Genomic DNA, 24,588 nt, shown 5'->3' with positions numbered 1-24,588 from the left:
TATGAATAGGAAGGGTTTGGAGGGATATGGGCCAGGTGCTGGCAGGTGGGACTAGATTGGGTTGGGATATCTGGTCGGCATGGACAGGTTGGACCTGCTGTACATCTCTATGACTCTAAGACCTTTTCGAACAGAGATAAGGAGAAACCTCTTTAGCCAGACTCTGGCTACACAGAAGTTTGTGGAGACCAGGTCACTGAATATATTTAAAACACAGATAGATAAGTTCTTGATTGCCAAGGGGATCAAAGGTTGCAGGAAGAAAGTGGAAATGTAGGATTGAGAAACCTTTCAGCCATGATTGAATGGTGAGCAGATTCTATGGACCAAATCGCCTAATTTCTGCTCCTATGTCTTGAGGACTTATGGAATTTGCGGTCAGCATGGGTGTGAAGGGTAGTGTGGAAGAACCTGCTGTTAAGGAATGGTTAACCCCAAACATTATATCACTGTGGTATTTCCAGCCATCCTACCTCCTCAAACCAAAAGGAAAGTGAGAGGCACAGAGGACTCAGAGCACCAGGACAGGGAGTTTGGCAGAGCTCCAGCAGCTAAATGCCATTCCAAATGGAATTCTGTCAACAGACACATCGATTTCGATCCCATCTATCACCCTCTGAGAAAAAGAACAGGAAATAGGATCACCAGCTCAAGGAAACCTAAATACATAAACAGAAAGCCAGCTTCACCGGAGGCTCACTGATGATGTTACCGAGTATGGTGACGAAATGTCTGAAAACAAACCTTCCAACTCAGCGCGCAAACCTACATCCAGAACCTCAACCTGAGCTACAAATCTTCTCAAAACTCGCTAACACCTGTGTGTGTGTGCAAGAAGTGCAGCCAGGCTGCAGCTTCTGGATGCCTGAGTTTTGGAGTTGAAGTGACATCTGGGAACACTGTGGAGCACTTGTGAAGCAGAGAGTATCGTGGATAGCACGTATAGAGAGATGGTGACACCACAGACAAGGACTCCACAGGCAGGAAGGCAATGAATGACCACATGGCAAAGCAGGAGGGCTAAGCAGGCAGTGCAGAAATCTCCTGCAGCTATTCCCCTGCAAAACAGATTTATCATTTTGGATATTGTTGAGGGGAATGACCTCTCCGGGGATAACAGCAGCAGCCAAATTCATGGCACCATGATTGACTCTGCTGTAGAGGGACAGAGAAGTAGGTGTAGAAGTGCTATAGTTGTAGGAGATTCAATTGTAAGGGAAATAGATAGGCGTTTCTGTGGCTGCAAACGAGAGTCCAGGATGGTGTGTTGCCTCACTGCTGCCAGGGTTCTGGATGTCTCAGAGTGGTTGCAAGACGCTCTGGATGAGGAGGGCGAACAGCCAATGGTTGTGGTACGCATTGGTACTAACAATATAGGTTAAAAAAAAGGACGAGGTCCTAAAAGCAGAATGTAGAGAACTAGGCAGAAAGTTAAAATGTAGGACCACAAAGGTAGACATAGAACATAGGTCAGTACAGCACAGTACAGACTTTTCAGCCCACGATGTTATGCCAAGCATTTATCTTAATCTAAGATCAACCTAACCTACACACCCCTCAATTTACTGCCATCCCTGCGTTTGTCCAGCAGTCGCTTAAATGTCCTGAATGCTTCTGATTCGACTACCACCACTGGCAGTGCATTTCACGCACCCACCATTCTGTATAAAGAACCTAACTCTGACATCTCCCCGATACCTTCCTCCAATTACCTTAAAATTATGACCCCTTGTTACAGCTATTTCTGCCCTGGGGAAAAGTCTCTGGCTATTTATTATTCCCTTTATTGAACAGTGGAACAACATTCACCTCCCTCCAATCAGCAGGTACTACTCCTGTGGAGAGTGAGGATGCAAAGATCATCACCAGAGGTGCAGCAATCTTATTCCTCACTTCCTATAGTGATCTTGGATATATCTGGTCCGGCCCTGGGGACTTATCTATCTTGATGCTTTGCAGAATTTCCAGCACATCCACTTCCTTAATATCAATCTGTTCAAGCCTATACCTGGTCCATGGTGTTCTCACTATCAATAAGGTCCCTCTCTCTCATGAATACTGAAGCAAAAAAACACATTTAGGGCCTCCCCTAGCTCTTCTGACTCCAGGCACAAGTTCCCTACACTATCCCTAATTGGCCCTACCCTCTCTCTGATCTTCTCTAATTCCTCCTGTAAGTGTAGAACACCTTTGGGTTTTCCCTAATCCTTCCCGCCAAGGCTTTTTTGTGCACCTCCTAGCTCTCCTCAGTCCATTTTTGAATTCTTTCCTAGCTACCCTGTAATCCTCTAAAGCTGTGCCAGAGCCTTGCTTCCTCAACCTGAAGTAAGCTTAATTTCTCCTTTTGACAAGAAGCTCCTCTGCTCTTGTCATCCAAGCTCCTTCACCTTACCATTCCCTGCCTCTCTCAGTGGGACAAAGTTATCCAACACTCGCAACAAGTGGTCCTTAAACAGTCCCCACATTTCTGTTGTGCCTTTCCAACAGAACAATTGTTTTCAATTTATACTCCACAGCTCCTGCCTAATAGCAGTATAATTTCCCCTCCCACAATTAAATACCTTCTCATGTTGTTTGCTCCTATCCCTCTCCATGGCTATGGTAAAGGTGAGGCAGTTGTGATCACTGTCACCGAAATGCTCTTGCACCGAGAGATCTGACACCTGGCTTGGCTTGTTGCCTAGCTAGGCCTAGAAGGGAGTGTTGAGTTTTGAAGCCAGAATATTGAAGGAGGCAAGGAAACAAATTGCTGGAGCATTGACAGACATTTTTGTATCTTCTTTAGCCAGCGGTGAGGTCCCAGAGGGCTGGAGAATACCAATGTTGTCCCATTGTTTATGAAGAGTAACAGGCCTGTGGGCCTCATGTCGGTGGCAGGGATATTATTGGAAAAGATTCTCAGGGACATTGGAAGCAAATGGACTTATTAGCAATAGACAGCGTGGTTTTGTGGGGGGGAAGACCGTGCCTCACTAACTTGGTCGGGTTTTTTGTGGAGGTGGCAAAGATGATTGATGAGGGAAAAGTGGTGGATGTTGTCTACATGGACTTCAGTAAAGCCTTTGATAAGGTCCCTCATGGCAGACTGGGACAAAAGATGAAGTTATGTGGTATCAGGGTGAGTTGCCAAGATGGGTATATGAATAGGAAGGGTTTAGAAGAATATGGGCTGGGTGCTGGCAGGTGGGACTAGGTTGGGTTGGGATATCTGGTCGGATGAACGGGTTGGACCGAAGGGTCTTCTTCCATGCTGTACATCTCTATGACTCCATCTGGCTTAGTCATAGGACTCAGAGGGTAGCGGTGGAAGGATGCTTTTCAGAATGCAGGGCTGTGACTGGTAGTGTTCCACAGGGAGCAGTGCTGGGACCTCTGCTGTTTGTGATCTACGTAAATGATTTGGAGGAAAACGTAACTGGTCTAATTAGTAAGTTTGCGATCAATACAAAAATTGGAGGAGTTGCAGATACAGCAGGATATATATAGAACAGTTGAAGGCATGGACAGAGAAATGGTAGACGGAGTTTAATCTGGACAAATGTGAGGTGATGTATTTTGGAAGGTCAGGTGGAAATTATACAGTGAATAGCAGAATCCTTAGGAATATTGATGTGCAGAGAGATCTGGGTGTGCAGGTCCACAGATCACTAAAGGTGGCAGCGCAGGGAGATAAGGGAGTAAAAAAGGCCTATGGCATGTTTGTCTTCATTGGAAGGGGCATTGAGTATAAGAATTGTCAAGTTATGCTGCAGGTTTAGTTCAGCCACATATGGAATATTGCATACAGTTCTGGTCATCACCCTACCAGAAGGATGTGGATGCTTTGGAGAGGGTACAGAAAGCAGGATGTTGCCTGGTATGAGGGATTTTAGCTAAGACGAAAGGTTGGTTAGACTGGGTTCATTTTCACTGGAACACAGAAGGTTGAGGGGCGACCTGATAGAAGTTTATAAGATTGTGAATGGCATGGATAGAGTGGAAATTATGAAGCTTTTTCCCAGGGGAAGGAGTCAATTACCAGGGGACACCAGTTCAAGGTGCGAAGCGAGGGGGAGGTTGAAAAGCGTTGAGTAAGGCAAATGATAGAATGTGTAGACAGATTTTGGAAAGATGTAAAAACAACAGGTGTTATGGTGGGTGATTTTAACTTCCCATATACTGACTGGGACTCACTAAACTCCAGCGTCTTGGATGCGGCGGAATTTGTAAGGAGCATTCAGGAGGGTTTCTTGACACAGTATGTCAACAGTCCAACCAGGTAAGGGTTTATATGGGACCTGGTTTTGGGAAATGAGCCCGGCCAGGTGAGTGAATTTTCATTTGGGAAGAATTTTGGGAGTAGTGACCATAATACCATGAGTTTTGAAATAACTTATGGATTGGAATAAGAGCAGTCCTCAGGTAAAGGTGTTAAACTGGGGGAAGGCAAACTACAATAACATTAAAAAAGAGACCTAAGGGGCAACATTTTCACGCAAAGGGTGGTACGTTTATGGAATGAGCTGCCAGAGGATGTGGTGGAGGCTGGTACAATTACAACATTTAAGAGGCATTTGGATGGGTATATGAATAGGAAGGGTTTGGAGGGATATGGGCCTGGTGCTGGCACGTGGGACTAGATTGGATTGGGATATCTGGTCGGCATGGACAGGTTGAACCAAAGGGTCTGTTTCCATGCTGTACATCTCTATGACTCTACGACTCTATTGGGCTGTTGCTGGAGAGAGTTGATTGGAGGCAGCTGTTAGAGGGTAAATCTGCTTTGGACGTGTGGGGATATTTCAAACTGCAATTGATAAGAGTACAGGAGTTTCACATGAAGGGTGGTGAGTACCAGGCGAGTACCTGGTGAGTACCTGGAAGACACTTCCAGAGGAGGTGGTGGAAGCAAATACAACAGCAGCATTCAAGAAGCACCTGGATGAATACGTGAATAGGAAGGGAATAGAGTGATACAGATCCTGTAAGTGAAGGCAGTTTTCGAATGGAAGGGCAAAATGTGTCAGTGCAGGCTTGGAGAGCTGAAGGGCCTGTTCCTGTGGCTGTATAGTTTGCATGCATGCATGTGTGCGGCTGCGCGTGTGTGTGTATGTGTGTGTGTGCGTGGCTATGTGTGTGTGTGCGCGTGTGTGTGTGAGAAAATCTTTGTGTACACATGTACATCATCAAAGACCCAAGCTCTCCTACAACCTCTTCCGTCAGGCAGAAGATACAGAAGCCTGAACACACAGGTTCAAGAACAGCTTCTTCCCTGCCATTATTAGACTGATGAATGGATTCTCTAACTTCAAAAAAATGCTGATCTTGGTAATGTTGATCTTGCCTAGCGCATACCCTGTGTGATGTAATTTGTGTGCCATGGTCTAGTTTTCTTCACCCTATGATCTGTCTGTCCTTGCTTACTGTGATCTGCAACAACACTTATCACTGTACTGAAGTACACGTGACAATAAATAAAATCAATCAATCAACATGATGCTGTGTGCAATAGTGTATGCATCTGCCTATCTGTCTGTGCATAGTCCTAAGTTTTTGCCATTCAGTAGAGATATTTGCTCACGATTTCACTGTGGTAAAACTGCTGCTTGGATTCATTCAGAAATGACAGCCATTTCGACAGGGTGAGGAGACAGGTTGGTCAGCACTGAGGAATCATAAGCCACCAAGGTACAAGCTCCTCCAGCACAGGATGGCAGCTGAGAGACACTGACAGAGAACATCGATAAGAATTTACTTTTCATTCCTTTACTCCATTATGAAGTGGACTTCTTATTACCACTGCTTGAATAACACTTGGATGAACATTGTTTGATCTGTCTCAGCCCATCTTGAAATGGGTTTAAATAGGTTTTAAAGTTTGATTTGCTATCTCAACATAAATTCTAAAATTTGAGCGTTGCTGTGCTGTAATTTACACGGCTTGATCAGACTGTCAGGATGATATAGGGTTCTACACTGTGCTGTTATGTGAAGCTATTTGCTTTGCCACGGACAGATCAATTGAATAAATAGATAAATCAAACACTCCTAGGTGAGGTGTAGCACAGGTTATATAAAGGGCACATCTCTCTATATTAAAACAAAGAGGGACTTGCATTTCTGTATCAGCATTTGCACATTGACATCAGTGGTTTGTATGACAGAATCCAACCACAGATGAGCATTGCTGACGGTGACTGGAATTATAGCCTTCAACATAACCAAAATAACATGACATGGATTGGAATCCAATACCGACAAGAATAAGTGTCTTTGCATGGACAATAACAGTGTAATTGCTGCTATTATGCCTCACTCCTTAAGTTTCAACTTAGTAAATAAGCTCTTTAAACAGCTCAGTATTGGCTTCAGCTTGTCATGATGGAGCCACATGTAAACTCTTTTGTCTTTGTCCCATCATCAACCAAATTTGTTACCATTGCCTGAGCATCTTGTCCCACCATTAGTTTCCTCCCACTGATACTCATGAAATGAAGCAGGTTAGGTAGCTGGGACTTCTAATGCAAGTTCTTATCTACTGGAGATATTTGATTCAACATAATGAAAGTGCTGGGAAAGTGCTCAAGATCTTGAAGTGCTCTGAATACAGGAGAACAACATGAGATAAGATAAGGACATACAAGTTAGGGACAGGAGCAGTGCATTCACCTTTCCAATTCTATCTGACTGTGGTCTTAACTTCACTTTCCTGAATACCATTGCAGCGACCAAACACACTGTCTCTCTCTTACTCGCGCACACACACACTCTCTCTCACAAGCTCACTGTCTCACACACGCACAATTGCTCACACACACGCTCACTCACACACACACTTAGTCACTCACTCACTCCCCTCATTTTGGATATATTTGACTCCCTGTTTTCAAATTGCACTCTATAGATATAGATGTCCCCATGAGGGAAAATATCTTAACAGCATCTATTCTGCCGAACCCACTCAGCATCTTATATGTTTTCATTAAATCATCTCCCATTCTTCTCAACTCTGAAACTACGAACCGAACCTGCTCAGATTTTCTAATTAATACAACCCTTCCATCCTTGCAATCAGCTCAGTGAAACTTTTTCTGAACTGTCTACAATGAAAGGATATTATTTCTTAGGTAAGGAAACCAAAGCACACAGTACTCTAGTGTGCTCTCTCTCCATGGATGCTGCCTGACCCATTGTGACCTTCAGCATTTGATGTTTTCAGAACTGATTCCAGCATCTGCAGTAATTTGCTCCTGCAGTACCCTAGCTGGGTCTCACCAATGTCCTTTACAGTTGTAACAATATTTCTATCTCTTTTATACTTCATTCTCCTTGCAATAAAGGTCAACATTCGATTTGCCTTCCTAAATACTTGCTGTACTTGAATTCTAACTTTTTTTGGTGATTCACTTGCGAACTCTGGAAGGGTCGACATCAGAGAATGGTCTGGCGAGGAATGAAGTTATCTGATTAATTGTGGGCAGTGTGTATTGGCAATATTTTCGCATAAAAGCAAATGACAATTAAACCTCGGCTATGAACTTCAACCTTCTGTGTTTCAGCTGAGAGAGCTGTCATCTGGCAAGGTCCTGAGGGGGAGGTAGCTTCAAGAAAAACCATTGGTACATCTTTAGGAACCTACAAACATATGGAGCTAGAGTCGGCCACTCAGCCACTGTGGAGTGTTCCACCATTCAATGAGCCTGTGCCTGATCTGGCTGCTTCCCACTGCCACCTTGCCACTTCCTGCCCGACTCCCAGCTGGATTCACTGTGATAAACTCTAGGCAGTGTATACAGGATTTTAAGGAAGACAGACAGTCTCTATTGACAGCGCTGCTTGTCTGCTGTTCCATTTTTATTTTCTTTTTTCATTCGTGGGACGTGGACATCACTGACTGGACCTGCCTTCATTGCCCCGTCTCTATTTGCCCTTGAGAAGGGGTTGGTGAGCTGCCTTCTTGAACTGCTTTAGGCCATCTCAAGCTCGGCCATTTTTAGGGATATGGGATAAGGGCTGGACATTGTGGGCAGGAATACCTGTCCATTGTGGGCCATTAAAGATCTGTTTTTGGGGTTTCCCGCTATCTGATGGTGTGGGAAGGGGCGTGAAGTTTTAGCACTCAAGGTGGGAATGCAGTGCCCCCACCCTGATGCCTGGCTGTAGTCAGCAGTAACTGCAAACTGCCTCTCAGATGGGTTCTTGGTACAGACCAACCCTCTCCCAGCAAACCACTCCAAGCTTGCAGCCTCTTCAGCTTCAACAGACCCATGTCAGTTGGCAAATGTAACTCTCTAGCTAATTCTGGGAATGGTGTCAATACAGGATTGTTTCTTAGTTGGACCCTGGGTTCAGAAGCTGGCAGGAATTTCCTGCTCACACCTCAAAGAGGAAACCTCAGCCCTTTGTGTGACTGCGTACAGATCCATCAGAATAACACCAGGATTTGAAAGGATAAATTATGAGGACATGTGTCTCAAACTAGCCTTTGTTCCCTCAGTAGTAGAGGAGCAAGGATGATTTATTTACAAGAAACTGATTGAAGGAGCCCTTAACGTCACTGGAAATATTTCTTTTTTGTTTCTTTTATTCATTCATGGGACGTGGGCGTCTCTGGCTGGGCCAGGTTTTATTGCCAGCCCCTGGTTGCCCTTGAGAAGGTGATGACAAGCTGCCTTCTTGAACCACTGCAGTCCATGTGGGTAAATACCCCATGTCTTACAGGTTCGTTCCGATCCTCCATTTGGTTCTTGTTCTCTGCTGGATTTATTTTGTCCCCTCAGCCTGAGGCAACAAGGGAGATCATTCAGAGCAGGTGAAATGAAAAGAAACGCTGCCAATAATTTTACAGCAAGTGGAATTAAATGCAGGGAGCTATGGAAATAGGCATGTGACTCAGGAGCCATGAACTCAAGTCCTGTGTATTTGCGAAAGCTGCCTGACTGTTGAAAATTTTGTTTACTCATATCCTTTTGGGAAGAGAACTTGGTCTAGTCTACATTTGGTTCCATCTACACAATATGTAGTTGTCTCGCTCACTTCAATGAAGGAAGGGAATTAATACATTTCACCCCCAAACCTCTTTGCAAAGAACATGTGGATGGTAGATTAGCAGATAGTGTCTAGTATCTTCCACTGTTCAATAACCTGCTCATTCTTCATATCAAGATTCACAGACTTTTAAAAAAGTTATCATTTATGGAATTTGGGCATCATAGGAAGGTCAGCATTTACCATCCATCCCTGACTTTAAGAAAGTGATAGTGGTACTTCTTTGGATAACGGTTTCAGAAGAGAGTAAATTTTCAGAGTCTGGTGTGGTATGTAGGACACACTGCGTAAAATGATGGAGTTGCTTCTTTGAAGAACCTTTGTGATCTAATGTGACATCTACCCAAATCTGATAGTTTCATAGTCACCATCACTGATACTAGCATTTTATCCCAGATTTTATTGAAATGAATTCAAATTCAGCAGATGCTGAGGTGAGTTTTGAACTCATATCTCCATATGCTCTAGCCCAGACTTCCAGATTATGAGTTCAATAACATAACAACAGTGTTCCCATATCCTGCCGAAAAGCAATTCCCAACCCCAAATTACCCCATTCCAATGTAATCATAGAATTTTTAAAAAAGGACGGTAAATGATGGAAATCTGAAACAAAAAACAGAAAATGCTGTAAAATCTCAGCAGGTCTGGCAGCATCATTCTGAAGAAGGGTCACTGGACCTGAAATGTTGACTCTGCTTTCTCTGCACAGATGCTGCCAGATCTATTGAGTTCCTACTACAGTTTCTGAATGGTTATAGTCACAGAATTATTACAGAGCAGAAGAAGGCCATTTGGCCCATTCTGTCTGTACTGGCTGTGATCAGAGACTGTCAATTCCCTGCTTTATTCCTGTACCCTGGCAAATTATTTCTTTCCAAGTAATCATCCAATGGTTGTCTTGAATGCCTCAATTGGACCTGCATCCACCATACTTCCCAGCAGTGCATTGCTTACCCTAACTACCCATTGAATGAGAAAGATTTCTCTCATATCACTCACAATGAAAATACCTGATAAGTTAACTGACTCCAGGAAGAAGGCAAATTGAATAAATTGCTAATGACAACTGTCCACATTTGCACAGGGTAAGGGAGGCTGACCAGGACTTGGTGGAGTTTGCTCCGAAGATTAAAGATCTACAAGGAATAAAGAAAGTTGGGAGCAGCAATGAATGAAAACAAAGCTTCCATACCTGACAGGGCTGACGATAATATCAGGGTCACGAGCCATTATTTGTCCAATGACAGAACCCACGTTCACACTCTCCCTCACTTCCAGGAAATAGGCAGGCGATGAGAACACTGGCGGCTCATCGGCATCCTCTACTGTGATCTTCACTGCTGCTGTATCTTTGAAGGGTCCCTTGCTGATGAAGCGAGGATCAATATGCGCATTACCGGCCTCGACTTTCAAGGTATAGGATCTCTTGGTCTCGAAGTCCAGGGGCTGTGTAAGTGACAGAGATGAATGACTCTCACTAATGATTTCAAACAGCAGGAGAAGAAATGAAGCTAATGCTGATAGATGGAAGGGATGCAGGATTAGTAGATCTATAGGCAAGTTCACCAGAGCTGTTAGAGTTTATGAGCATTAGTCCTCTACAATAATCACCACTGAATGTTTATTTAAACATATTTTGTTCAGATTGGGGAATTACTTGCAGTGCTGTTAATTCATTCCAGCATTAAAAAACACAAGGACTTTTTTTCACTTATCGAGACAAACGCATTAAAATTTTAACAGTAATTACACAGATAGCAGGCCAGTCTATTTCTTCATTACTAAAGATGTTCACAAGATGAAACTCCTCTCAACCAAAGCAGCTCTTCTGAGGCTGCTCTTACCCTGCTACATGGTCAAGATAAGACAGGGCTCGAGTCTGCTGGTGCTGGTGCTGGCGAGGGAATTGGCAACATTACTGCAGTGGCAAAAGTGAGGACTGCAGATGTTGGAGATCAGAGTCTAGATTAGAGTGGTGCTGGAAAAGCACAGCAGGTCAGGCAGCATCCGTGGAACAGGAAAACTGACGTTTCAGGCAAAAGCCCTTCATCAGGAATCTTTACTGCAGTGTTTTTTTAATTAGATTCCCCACAGCATGGAAACAGGCCCTTCAGCCCAACAAGTCCACACCGACCCTCCGAAGAGTAACCCACCCAGACCCATTTCCCTCTGACTAATGCAGCTAACACTACGGGCAATTTAGCATAGCCAATCCACCTAACCTGCACATTTTTTGACTGTGGAAGGAAACCGGAGTACCCGGAGGAAACTCACGCAGACACGGGGAGAATGTGCAAACTCCACACGGATAGGCACCCAAGGTTGGAATCAAACCTGGGACACTGGTGCCGTGAGGCAGCAGTGCTAACCATTGAGCCACCGTGCCACTGTTTGCTCTAAGTGTTGCAGGTTTCCTGGTTGACTAACTATTTCCCCAATGGGCAAAGCAATCCCTCACCTCTGCGTTGCAAGCTGAAGAATGGGTAACATTTCATAATGGCTTTGCTTGGGGATTTTTACTAAGTGACAATGTTATAGAGCTGTATTGCCATCAGTAAAGTTGTGGTTGCAGGGTTTCAAAAAGGTAAAGTTACCATAGTGCCATAGAGAGGCTTAGCCAGAGGGTCACCACACCTCAAGTGAGCAGAGCAGATAAGAAGGAGAATTTAGTTGTCGTAACCTCAGCCAGTGTGGGAACTGAACCCATGCTGTTGGGTTCACACTGCAATGCACACCAGCTATCTAAGCAACTGAGCTTAGGGTTTTAAAATTGTGTACAGATAGTTCTTCTATAACGCGATGGTTACATTCATATGCAACCCCGCATTACAGAAGAATTGCACTTTAGCAACAGCACTTAAAGTGCCGGCGATGTAATTGTGTTACAGCCAACACATGTTTTACAAGTTCACACTTTAGAAACAGTGTCCCCATTCCGTCAATCACATTACAGAGAATTTGCGTTATAACAGAACGACCTGCAGATGAATTCCTGATGTTAGCAGTGGTATCACTGTGATGTCAGTATTCATGTGTTAGTGTTCTACTCAGAAAGCGTGCTGTGTACTACTCAGCGTGCTCCCCAGCCTTACCATCATGTCGTGAGTAACAAGAAACATAGTTCAACAGTTACTAAGAAATCTCACCTGAAAATCTATTAAGATCTAAGGAACCCACATGAAAGCACAATGAAAAGCTCCAGTCAGGGCCATAAAATCATCAGATGTAAGAGAAGAAAGAGACCATTCAGCTCATCAATCTGCTCTAGCATACACGAAGGGAACCAAGAGTTTGAAAGGAAAGGCAGGAGAGAGGAGTTCAGGGTTATCAGATCAGACATTAGTGGCAGTGCAAACTCAATTAAAAATCTGATTTAAAGTCTGTATATTTCAGCCTTCATTATACTTAATAACCCAGCTTCTGCAGCCCTCTCTGGTAAAGAATTCCACAGATTCACTCCCTTCTAAGAAGAAATTCCTCCCTATAAGACTCTCTTACAATGGCAAAAGCACCTCCCAACATCTTCCCTATCAACCCCGTAAGAATCTTGCATAAGGTCACCACTTATTTGTCTAAACTCCAACGGGTACAGGTGAACATTCTCAACCTGTCATAACAGAATGAGGGATTGGTTAGAAAGGAGTTAAGTGAGGTCAGCAGGGCCCAGTCTTGTGGTGGTAAGATGGATGAGCGTGGTATGATATAGTGCTGTTATTCAAATGCAGATAAGAACAGAGCTTAATAGGAACTGGAATAAGCTTCACGGTTCACAGGTCTGCTTCGCTTTTCAAGAAGCTCATTAATGATTTTCTGCATCAATTTCACTTCCCTGTCTCAGCCCCATATCCTTGATTCTTTTGGTGGCCAAAAAAATCTATCTCAGTTTTCACTGCACTCAATGACCAGTTATCCACAGATCCCTAGAGCAGAGAATTCCAAAGATTCACAACTTTCTGAATGAAGCCATTTTTCATTACCTCAGTCCGAAATTATTATCCCCATTATTCTGAGTCTAATATCCCCTGGTTCGAGACTTCAATGGGGACTCTTCACCCCAGCATCTATTTTTTTCATTGGAGAAAAGGAGGAGAAGAGGGGACCTAATTGAGGTATACAAGATAATGAGAGGCATAGATAGAGTCGATAGCCAGAGACTATTTCCCAGGGCAGAAATGACTAACACGAGGGGTCATAGTTTTAAGCTGTTTGGAGGAAAGTATCAAAGGGATGTCAGAGGCGGGTTCTTTACACAGAGAGCTGTAAGAGCATGGAATGCGTTGCCAGCAGCAGTTGTGGAGGCAGGGTCATTGGGGACATTTAAGAGATTCCTGGACATGCATATGGTCACAGAAATTTGAGGGTGCATACATGAGGATCAGTGGTCGGCACAACATCGTGGGCTGAAGGGCCTGTTCTGTGCTGTACTGTTCTATGTTCTATTCTGTTCATAAAATCATTTACAAGTTCATGTCTCGTGTTTCTGAACTTCAGAGAATGTCAGCTCAATCTAGTCAGTGTTATTTGAGTCCTTTTGGGTGGGAAGAGCTGGAATTATGGTTGGCAAGGAACTGACATGATAGCCTATCATTATTTCTAACAATGACCTCTCTCTCTATTACTATCACCGCATTGCGTGGCAATTGATTGAAAGAGTTGTAAGACCACTTTGTTGAAAAATACAAGTGGAGCAAATTTTAACTGGAGGTTTGATGGTGGGATGAACGCAGTCTAATAGCAATCGCTGTGAAGACTGAACCAGCTTAAATCTGAATCTCATTTCGACAAGGCTGTCAAGTTCCAGATACCAAATGATTCCTCATGTCAAGTGACCCTTCGAGACCTCTCTGAAACTTCAAAGCATTATTAATGCCTGGAGAAACTTCTCTTAAGGCAAATGCATTCCCCTGTAATTTTTAAAGATTGTTATTTATTAGTTACAAAAGTTTTGAAAATAACTATTAAAATCATTTTTCTTTGGTGGCAAGGGATCATGTGATGAAATTTCCAGCAATATACATTCGACAAATTCTCCCAGAAGAAAGCTAGAGGGATTTTCTTTTAGATGTGGAGGAGCTTTCTTGATCCTTTAATAGCCCCCAACATTAAGTATGTCCTATATTCTTTTTCTGAAAGACGTCCAAAAGTCCCTTCAAGGACCCTGTTAAGGCCTCTCAATCCTTAGTGAAAATGGCTACAGTGCATTGACCAATATGTGTTTCTGAAATGGAATTGTATTCTGCAGACTTCTGACAGGACTAAATTGCATCCTGCAAGTCACCTTTGACCTGAAAGAGGGCAAACGTTCAGTCGCATGCCCCAAGATAGCTATCCAAGCTGATGGCACTGAATAGTCTTGTGAATGAGGCAATGAGAGATCCCAGTACTGTTTTCAAATCACGTTTACGCAAGGCAGAATGAGCTTGAACCAGCTCTTACACTTTGTCCGACACTGAGCGGATCACACAGGGGCAGTGATGTGATGGAAATGGCTGCACATCAACAGAAATATGGTCTACAGGGCACTGACTGAAAGAGTTCAGGAGATTAGATCGTGTGAGAGAACAGGATTGACAAACAGGCACAGCTGGAAGCAAGTTACTGCTGTGCTAATGACAGGATAACTACTAGTGTTAATCCAACTTCCTTACACTGTCAGATTCAGCTATCTTTCCAAGCTGTCTCTTCCTGTTGATTACTTTGGTAGTTGAAGCTAAAACATTCAAAACAGGCTGGTATGAAAAATAAATACCAAGTATCTCAAATATTCCAGTTTTTTTTAACCAAGGATTCTGATATTGCAGCTCCCATTTTATATAAAATAATCTCAAACTAAGATTTCTAGTTGTCAAAAGGTTCAAATGTAAAGAAGTCTCTCTCTCTCTCTAAAAGGATCCAAATGATGAACTTGTATCTTTAGGAAGGGTCCTTATGGGAAGATTGTCTTTTCATAACTTTTTTTAGTTTGCTTTACCTTTACCAGAGTTCTACAAAATGTAAACGCGTGATCAACTGAATTCTGATGGTTGTGCAGCTTTGTTGGGATCTCACTAAAGTTAAACATGCAGTGGGGCATCCAAACCTAAGAAACAATTCATTTTATTAATACTGATGAGGTCATGACTATGATTAATGCTCAAAGCGTTTCCCTAAAGTTTAATGTTCTCAATAGATTCTTATAAGAAAAAAGACTCTGGAAGGATGTTTGACTGTTGCAGCACTTCGTGAACCCAAAATACCATGTGCAATTTGAGAGATTAAAAATGTATAGTTGTCAGAAATAGAGATAATATGGGGTTTGTCAGAAATAGTTGCAACAGTCATGCTTTTTCAACCAATACAATCTTGAAATAGCTCTGAATTTTAATGGTAGGAACATTACAATTGGTTGCAGAAATTTTGAGCTCAGAAAGGTAATGGAAGGAATGATTTACAGATACCAATGTTGGACTAGGGTGTATAAAGTTAAAAACCACACATCACCAGGTTATAGTCCAACAGGTTTATTTGGAAGCAAGAGCTTTCGGAGCACTGCTCCTTCATCAGGTGGTTGTGGAGAATAAGATTGTAAGACACAGAATTTATCGCAAAAGTTTACAATGTGATGCAACTGAAATTATTTATTGAAAAAGACCTGGGTTGTTGGTTAAGTCTGAAAGTGCAGATGCTGGAGATCAGAGCTTAATAATGTGTTGCTGGAAAAGTGCAGCAGATCAGGCAGCATCAAAGGAACAGGAGAATCGACGATTCTCCTGTTCCTTTGATGCTGTCTGACCTGCTGCGCTTTTCCAGCAACACATTTTTAAGATTGTTGGTTAAATCTGTCATGTTTTGGAATGATTCGGAGATGCCGGTGTTGGACTGGGGTGTACAAAGTTAAAAATCAAACAACACCAGGGTTATAGTCCAACAGGTTTAATTGGAAGCACATTGTCTAGCTATCAACACATTGTCTAGCTATCACCATTGTTAACAGCTAACCCGAGAATGCAACTTTAAAGAAAGGGTTTTGTGATTTACACATGAAAGAAGTGAAACTATCACTGTATTCTAACAGATGAAAGGCTTAACAGACAATCAATTCTTCAATGTATAATTTCAATTACATCACACTGCAAATTTTTGTTATAAATTCTGTGTTACGATCGAGCCCTCCACAATCACCTGATGAAGGAGCGTCGCTCTGAAAGCTAGTGTGCTTCCAATTAAACCTGTTGGACGATAACCTGGTGTTGTGTGATTTTTAACTATGTTTTGGAATTTCTGTGTTGACTTCAGTTCTTTCATATGTAAATTGCAAAACTTTTTTAAAAGTTACATTCTTAAGTGAACTTTAACAATAGGTGCTATGTCATCTCAGATAATGCATTGAAGGTGTGAGGTGCCCTGTGTGAGGCTGTCTGTGCTCCAATGTTCAGACTGATTTTATTTCTAAAAAAGGGGAGTTACATAATCTTACATAGAATCACGTTCGACTTTGTAAATCCTTTTTTTTAGAAACAGAATCAGTCTGAACATTAGGGCACATTTAGCCTCACACAGGGCACCTCACACCTTCAATGCATTATCTGAGATGACATGGCACCTATTGTTAAAGTTCACTTGAGAATGTAACTTTAAAAAATAGTTCTAGGATATACATATGAAAGAACTGAAACCAACATGGTCATTCAAAAAGATGAGAGACTTAACCAACAACCCAGGTCTTTTTCAATATATAATTTCAGTTACACACTGTAAACCTTTGCTATAAATTCTGTACCTTACGATCTAATACACCACAACCAGCTAATGAAGGAGCAGAGCTCCGAAAGCTAGTGCTGCCAAATGAACCTGTTGGACTATAACCTGGTGTTGTGTGATTTTTAACTAATGGAAGGAAGAAGTAGTCAACAAAACTTCCTCTTCTGATTATTGTCCAAACAAATCCTTATTTCACTGTGAATTCCTCCATGGTAAATAGGCTTCTACCATTCCTTATCTCCACTCTCTAATTCTTTACCTTGACCCTCTAATTCCATACCTTACCACTCTAATTCCTTAAGTCAGTTCTCTAATTCATTATTTTGGCTCTCTAGTTCCATATCTATACACACGAATTCCTTACCTCGAGCGTCTAATTCCTTAGCTCAGCTCTCTAATTACTTACCACAACTCTCTAATTCCTTAGCTCGGCTCTCTAATTACTTATCACAACTCTCTAATTACTTCCCTCAACTCCGATTATTTATCTTGTCTCTCTATTTCCTTATCCAAGTTCTTTCATTCCTTACCTTGTCTCTTTATTTCTGTAGAGGAGAAAGTGAGGTCTGCAGATGCTGGAGATCAGAGCTGAAAATGTGTTGCTGGAACAGAGCAGCAGGTCAGGCAGCATCCAGGGAACAGGAGAATCGACATTTCGGGCATAAGCCCTTCTTCAGGAATGAGGAAAGTGTGTCCAGCAGGCTAAGATAAAAGGTAGGGAGGAGGGACTTGTGGGAGGGGCGTTGGAAATGCGATAGGTGGAAAGAGGTCAAGGGTGATAGGTCAGAGTGGGGTGGGGGCGGAGAAGTCAGGAAGAAGATTGCAGGTTAGGAAGGCGGTGCTGAGTTCGAGGGACTTGACTGAGACAAGATGGGGGGAGGGGAAATGAGGAAACTGGTGAAATCCGAGTTCATCCCTTGTGGTTGGAGGGTTCCTAGGCGGAAGATGAGGCGCTCTTCCTCCAACCGTCATGTTGTTGTGGTCTGGCGATGGAGGAGTCCAAAGACCTGCATCTCCTTGGTGGAGTGGGAGGGGGAGTTGAAGTGTTGAGCCACAGGGTGGTTGGGTTGGTTGGTCCGGGTGTCCCAGAGGTGTTCTCTGAAATGCTCCGCAAGTAGGCGGCCTGTCTCCCCAATATAGAGGAGGCCACATCGGGTGCAGCGGATGCAATAGATGATGTGTGTGGAGGTGCAGGTGAATTTGTGGCGGATATGGAAGTTTCCTTTGGGGCCTTGGAGGGAAGTGAGGGGGGAGGTGTGGGCACAAGTCTTGCATCTCCTGCGGTTTCAGGGGAAGGTGCCGGGAGTGGAGGTTGGGTTGGTGGGGGGTGTGGATCTGACGAGGGAGTCACAGAGGGAGTGGTCTTTACAGAATGCTGATAGGGGAGGGGAGGGAAATATATCCTTGGTGGTGGGGTCCGTTTGAAGGTGGCGGAAAGGACGGCGGATGATACGCTGTACATGGAGATTGGTGGGGTGGTAGGTGAGGACCAGTGGGGTTCTGTCCTGGTGGCGGTTGGAAGGGCGGGGCTCAAGGGCGGAGAAGCAGGAAGTGGAAGAGATGCGGTGGAGGGCATCGTCGACCACGTCGGGGCGGGAAATTGCGGTCCTTGAAGAAGGAGGCCATCTGGGTTGTACGTTTTTGGAACTGGTCCTCCTGGGAGTAGATGCGGCGGAGACGAAGGAATTGGGAGAATGGGATAGCGTTTTTACAGGGGGCAGGGTGGGAGGAGGTGTAGTCCAGGTAGCTGTGGGAGTCAGTCGGTTTGTAGTAGATGTCCGTGTTGATTCGGTCGCCTGAGATAGAAATAGAAAGGTCGAGGAAGGGGAGGGAGGAATCTGAGACTGTCCAGGTGAATTTGAGGTCGGGGTGGAAGGTGTTGGTGAAGTGAATGAACTGTTCAACCTCCTCGTGGGAGCACGAGGCGGCGCCGATACAGTCATCGATGTAGCGGAGGAAAAGGTGGGGGGTGGGGCCAGTGTAGTTGCGGAAGATGGATTGTTCCACATACCCTACGAAGAGGCAGGCATAGCTGGGGCCCATGCGGGTGCACATGGCTACTCCTTTCGTTTGGAGGAAGTGGGAGGATTGGAAAGAGAAGTTGTTCAGGGTGAGGACCAGTTCAGTCAGTCGAAGGAAGGTGTCAGTGGAAGGGTACTGGTTGGTACGGCGGGAAAGGAAGTAGCGGAGGGCTTTGAGTCCTTCGTGATGGGGGATGGAGGTGTACAGGGACTGGATGTCCATGGTGAAAATAAGGCGTTGGGGACCGGGGAAGCGAAAATCATGGAGGAGGTGGAGGGCATGGGTGGTGTCCCGAACGTAGGTGGGGAGTTCTTGGACTAAGGGGGACAGGACCGTGTCGAGGTATGCAGAGATGAGTTCGGTGGGGCAGGAGCAGGCTGAGACAATGGGTCGGCCGGGGCAGTCAGGTTTGTGGATTTTGGGCAGGAGGTAGAAGCGGGCGGTGCGGGGTTGTGGGACTATGAGGTTGGAGGCGGTGGATGGGAGATCCCCTGAGGTGATGAGGTTATGGATGGTCTGGGAGATGATGGTTTGGTGGTGGGGGGTGGGGTCATGGTCAAGGGGGCAGTAGGAGGAGGTATCTGCGAGCTGGCGTTTGGCCTCAGCGGTGTAAAGGTCGGTGCGCCAAACTACTACCGCGCCTCCCTTGTCTGCTGGTTTGATAGTGAGGTTGGGGTTGCAACAGTGGGAGTGGAGGGCTGCACGTTCCGAGGGTGAGAAGTTGGAGTGGGTGAGAGGGGTGGGAGAGTTCAGGTGGCGGTTAATATCGCGGCGGCAGTTGGCTATGAAGAGGTCGAGGGCAGGTAGGAGGCCAGCACGGGGTGTCCAGGTGGATGGGGTGTGTTGGAGGCGTGAGAAGGGGTCGTCAGAGGGTGGGCGAGAATCCTGATTGAAGAAGTAGGTGCGGAGGCGAAGGCGGCGGAAGAATTGTTCGACGTCACGCCGCGTGTTGAACTCATTAATCCGAGAGCGTAGGGGAATGAAGGTGAGGCCTCTGCTGAGGACTGATCTTTCATCCTCAGAGAGGGGTAGGTCTGGAGGGATGGTGAAAACACGGCAGTATTTCTGTATCTTGGCTGTCTATTTTCTTATCAGCTCTTTAATTCCTTATCCTGGCTCCCTACTTATCTTGGCTCTCTAATTCCATTTTTGGCTCACTAGTTCCTCCACTTTGGTCTCTAATTCCATGCCTCTCTATTTTTTTTAAACTGGCTCTCTAATTTTTTAAACTGGCTGTCTAATTTTGTAAACTGGCTCTGTAATTTCCTGTCACAAGTCTAGTTTCTTAATTTTGCTCTCTAATTCCTTATCTCGATTTTATAGTGCTTTAATTTGATTCTCTAATTCCTTAATTTCACTCTCAAATTCCTTGTCTTGGCTCTTTCGTCACTTGAACAAAGCATTGTGGGCAGCTCCTTTTCTCACAGGACTGACTCTCTGTAATAGTAGGAGGGGTTTCACAGGGCAATGACAATAACCTATTGGTGGGGCTGAGGGAGACAGAGGGTTTGAATTTTAATCTCACCCAGTTTGACCTTTTCCGTGGTTCAATTCCAGGTCCTGCTGCCTGTAAATTTGGACCAACAGTACACCGAAGGAAAGAGAGAGTATTGAGCTTACTTTCTTAAGAGTGATGACGCCCTCCTGGGTCTGTGAGTCTGTTGTGATCTCAAACACATCCATCCCGTCTCCATCGATAATTTCATACAAAGACCTTGCGTTCTGTCCCAAGTCCCGGTCATTCGCCTTGACCCTTCCTGTGACATCACCAACTGCCATGTCTTCGAGAACAGACAGATGGTAAAGGCCTTAAAGAAACAGAGTGGATCAGTGCTCATCGGTAGTCCATTCTTAATAAACAAGCAGGAGAAAAAGTGAGGCTTTACAGCCAGTTAATGCTGACATTTCCACAAGCAATTCTTGTCTTCTTACTTTCCTGTGAGAAATACAATTGGCTTTTATTGTGTCCCAATGGCTTTTTTTTTTTACAGATTTCTAGTGAGTAACTATTCATAACTATCAGCGTATTAAAACTGAGAAAGCTGCAAAAGAGACATCAGAGGAATGAAATGATCAGTGAATCTCAAAACAAGGCGAAAGTGAGGTATGCAGATGCTGGAGATTAGAATCAAGAGTGTGGTGCTGAAAAAGCACAGCAGGTCAGGCAGCATAGAGAGAGGAGGAGAACCTCTTCAAGGTAGGCATCCTTGGAAGAGGATTCACAGTCAGGTTAAAATCAACTAGGTTGCCTGACCTGCTGTGCTTTTCCAGCATCACACTCTTGACTCTAATCTCCAGCATCTGCAGTACTCACTTTTGCCTAGTTGATTTTAATCTTACTGCAAATCTTCTTCCAAGGAGATGCAGATGCTGGAGATTAGAGGCAAGAGTGTGGTGCTGGAAAAGCACAGCAGGTCAGGCAGCTTAGTTGATTTTAACCTGACTGTGAATCCTCTTCCAAGGATGCCTACCTTGAAGAAGTTCTCCTCCTCTTTTGATGCTGCCTGACTTACAATCTCAAAACAGAGTCCTGCAGACGCCTGGAGTGGCAATAGTGACTTTGCAGGAGGTTCAAAAAGTAGCAGTCAGGAAAGGCTTGATGTGAGCTGGGAGACAGAATTGGACTGTGACCCTGTTTGTTTTTAAATTCAATTAATGGGGGGTGGGAGCCAGTGTTTGGTTCAGGCCTTATTGATGGGGCGATAAAGGAGGGCGGCAATGAAATAACATGGAGTCTGAGGACCAGTAGTAGTAGTCCCAGAGCACCAGGAGCTGCTCTCTCAGAGGGCAGATGACCAGTGGTGAGTTTAACCTGAGGGTCACCATGCCTCAGGCGAGGGGCAAAGTTGAAAAAGTAGGGCCATTCCTGATGACGTCAGCCACTGTGGAAGTTAGATGCAAGTTGTTGGCATCACTCCGAATCACAAAACAAGTTGTCCAAACAACTGAGCTAACCAACTGCTGAGGCAAATTCACTGTGACTGTTTGGTAATTCCTTTGCAAATACAGTTGATGTAATTTCTACAGAGCATACATATAATGAAGTAACACTGCACTTTTTATAGCTTTCGACTGTCAATCGATCAGTCGAAAGGTCAACACGTCATTCGATGCCCCGTGATGTTCACCACCCATGACGATGAAAGTTGTTATTATTCCAAAGGGAAGAATTTTCTCCTGTATACCGTACACTCAGACAATACATCCCTGAAGTGAACAGCTGAAGCAAAACTGACTGCACTTGTTGTGATCTCTTGTCTAGTTTCTTCAAGAGGCCATGTTGAGCTATTGAGGAAGTTGTGTGAGTCCTCATTTCAAGGGAAGGCATACTTATGAGTACCCAACTCCTCCCCCAGGCTTGGGAACATGGAGATGCCCTGCCCCAGAGGCCTTTCAATTCACTCATTATCAAAATTCAAAAAAAGTTTCTGCCTGACGACACAAATCAAATGGTATCTCCAGCTTGCCACCACTTGTTTGGAAGAGGGAGGAGCAACCAAGCCATGGCAGGAGAATGAAGGTCCTTCACTACCTTCACCCCACCAATAACCCAATATAGTGCCCACTGCCACCCTCATCCTTGTACCAGTCTTACCCCCTTAGAATGTCAGACATTGAGATTCTGTTTGAGCACTACACAACTCCAACTATCGCCAAGTCACATTGATGAGCCACAACTGCCCAGAATTCAATATCTCAAATTTATTGGAAATTTACTCTTGGAGAATTCCTACTTTGGGAGGATGCTTTTCCAAAAGATGTGTAACTGTCGCTACACAAATCAAGGGAAGTACTACCTAAATTTTCTGCTCAGTGTTCTTTTTGATTTAATGTCAGAATTTAAAGATCCTCCCCTTTCCCATTGAAAACGTATACAATAGCTCTGTAAACCCATCAGACGGTGCTATTGCAAGCATAACTGAATTTAAAAGAGTAATAAGGTGGTTATGGTAGGGGATTTTAACTTTACAAACATAGACTGGGACTACCAAAGTGTTAAGGGTTTAGATGGAGCGGAATTTGTTAAGTGTGGACTAGAAAATGTTCTGATTCAGTATGTGGATGCACCTACTAGAGAAGGTGCAAAACTTGACCTGCTCTTAGGAAATAAGGCAGGGCAGGTGACTGAGGTGTCAGTGGGGGATCACTTTGGGACCAGCTACCATATTTCTATTAGATTTAAAATAGTGATGGAAAAGCATAGATCAGATATAAAAGTTGAAGTTCTGAATTGGAGAAAGGCCAATTTTGACGGTATTAGGCAAGAACTTTTAAAAGCTGGCTGGGGGCAGATGTTTGCAGGTAAAGGAACGGCTGTAAAATGGGAAGCCTTCAGAAATGAGATAACAAGAATCCAGAGAAAGTACATTCCTGTTAGGGTGAAAGGAATGGCTGGTAGGTGTAGGGAATGCTGGATGACTAAAGAAATTGAGGGTTTGGTTAAGAAAAAGAAGGAAGCATATGTAAGGTATAGACAGGATAGATCAAGTGAATCCTCAGAAGAGTATAAAGGCAGTAGGAGTATACTTAAGAGGGAAATCAGGAGGGCAAAAAGGGGACATGAGATAGCTTTGGCAAATAGAATTAAGGAGAATCCAAAGGGTTTTTACAAATACATTCAGGACAAAAGGATAACTAGGGAGAGAATAGGGCCCCTCAAAGATCAACAAGGCGGGCTTTGTGTGGAGCCACAGAAAATGGGGGAGAACTAAATGAGTATTTTGCATCAGTATTTACTGTGGAAAAGGATATGGAAGATATAGACTGTAGGGAAATAGATGGCGACACCTTGCAAAATGTCCATATTACAGCGGAGGAAGTGCTGGATGTCTTGAAACAGATAAAGGTGGATAAATCCCCAGGACCTGATCAGGTGTACTCTAGAGCTCTGTAGGAAGCCAGAGAAGTGATTGTTGGGCCTCTTGCTGAGATATTTGTATCATTGATAGTCACAGGTGATGTGCCGGAAGACTGGAGGTTGGCTAACGTGGTGAGACTGTTTAAGAAGGGCTGTAAGGATAAGCCAGGGAACTATAGACCAGTGAGACTGACGTCGGTGTTGGAGCAAGTTGTTGGAGGGAATTCTGAGGGACAGGATGTACATGTATTTGGAAAGGCAAGGACTTATTAGGGATAGTCAACATGGCTTTGTGCGTGGGAAATCATATCTCACAAACTTGATTGAGTTTTTTGAAGAAGTAACAAAGAGGATTGATGAGGGCAGAGTGGTAGATGTGAACTATATGGACTTCAGTAAGGCATTCGACAAGGTTCCCCATGGGAGATTGGTTAGTAAGGTTAGATCTCACGGAATACAGGGAGAACTAGCCACTTGGATACAAAACTGGCTCAAAGGTAGAAGACAGAGGGTGGTGGTGGAGAGTTGTTTTTCAGACTGGAGGCCTGTGACCAGTGACCTGTGAAAAGGATTGGAACTGGGTCTTCTACTTTTTGTCATTTACATAAATGATTTGGATGCGAGCATAAGAGGTACAATTAGTAAGTTTACTGATGACACCAAAATTGTAGTGGACAGCGAAGAAGGTTACCTCAGATTACAACAGGATCTTGACCAGATGGGCTAATGGGCTGAGAAGTGGCAGATGGAGTTTAATTCAGATAAATGCGAGGTGCTGCACTTTGGGAAAGCACATCTCAGCAGGACCTATACACTTAATAGTAAGGTCTTTGGGAATGTTGCTGAACAAAGAGACCTTGGAGTGCAGGTTCATACCTCCTTGAAAGTGGAGTCGCAGGTAGATAGGATAGTGAAGAAGGCATTTGGTATGCTTTCCT

The 24,588-nt window shown here is 44.1% G+C and overlaps 1 protein-coding gene across 2 annotated transcripts in view; it reads right to left on the bottom strand.

Annotated features, from left to right (window-relative positions):
- LOC122558714 (cadherin-8-like) overlaps positions 1-24,588 on the bottom strand; it is a 340,449-nt gene that overhangs the window by 99,523 nt on the left and 216,338 nt on the right. For both annotated transcript variants that reach the window (XM_087995704.1, XM_087995703.1), the window contains 2 exons: positions 20,413-20,600; positions 10,223-10,476 (listed from right to left, as the gene is read on the bottom strand). In XM_087995704.1, coding sequence (XP_087851830.1) covers positions 10,223-10,476; positions 20,413-20,600 — 442 coding nt within the window. The remainder of the gene's footprint in view (positions 1-10,222; positions 10,477-20,412; positions 20,601-24,588) is intronic.

Source organism: Chiloscyllium plagiosum, unplaced genomic scaffold (assembly GCF_037043375.1).
Source record: "Chiloscyllium plagiosum isolate Xiang-an unplaced genomic scaffold, Cpla_swu_hap1 HiC_scaffold_17, whole genome shotgun sequence".
Lineage (NCBI taxonomy): Eukaryota > Metazoa > Chordata > Chondrichthyes > Orectolobiformes > Hemiscylliidae > Chiloscyllium > Chiloscyllium plagiosum.
The sequence above is the reverse complement of the archived record's forward strand: the minus strand, read 5'-3'. Positions and strand labels throughout refer to the sequence as shown.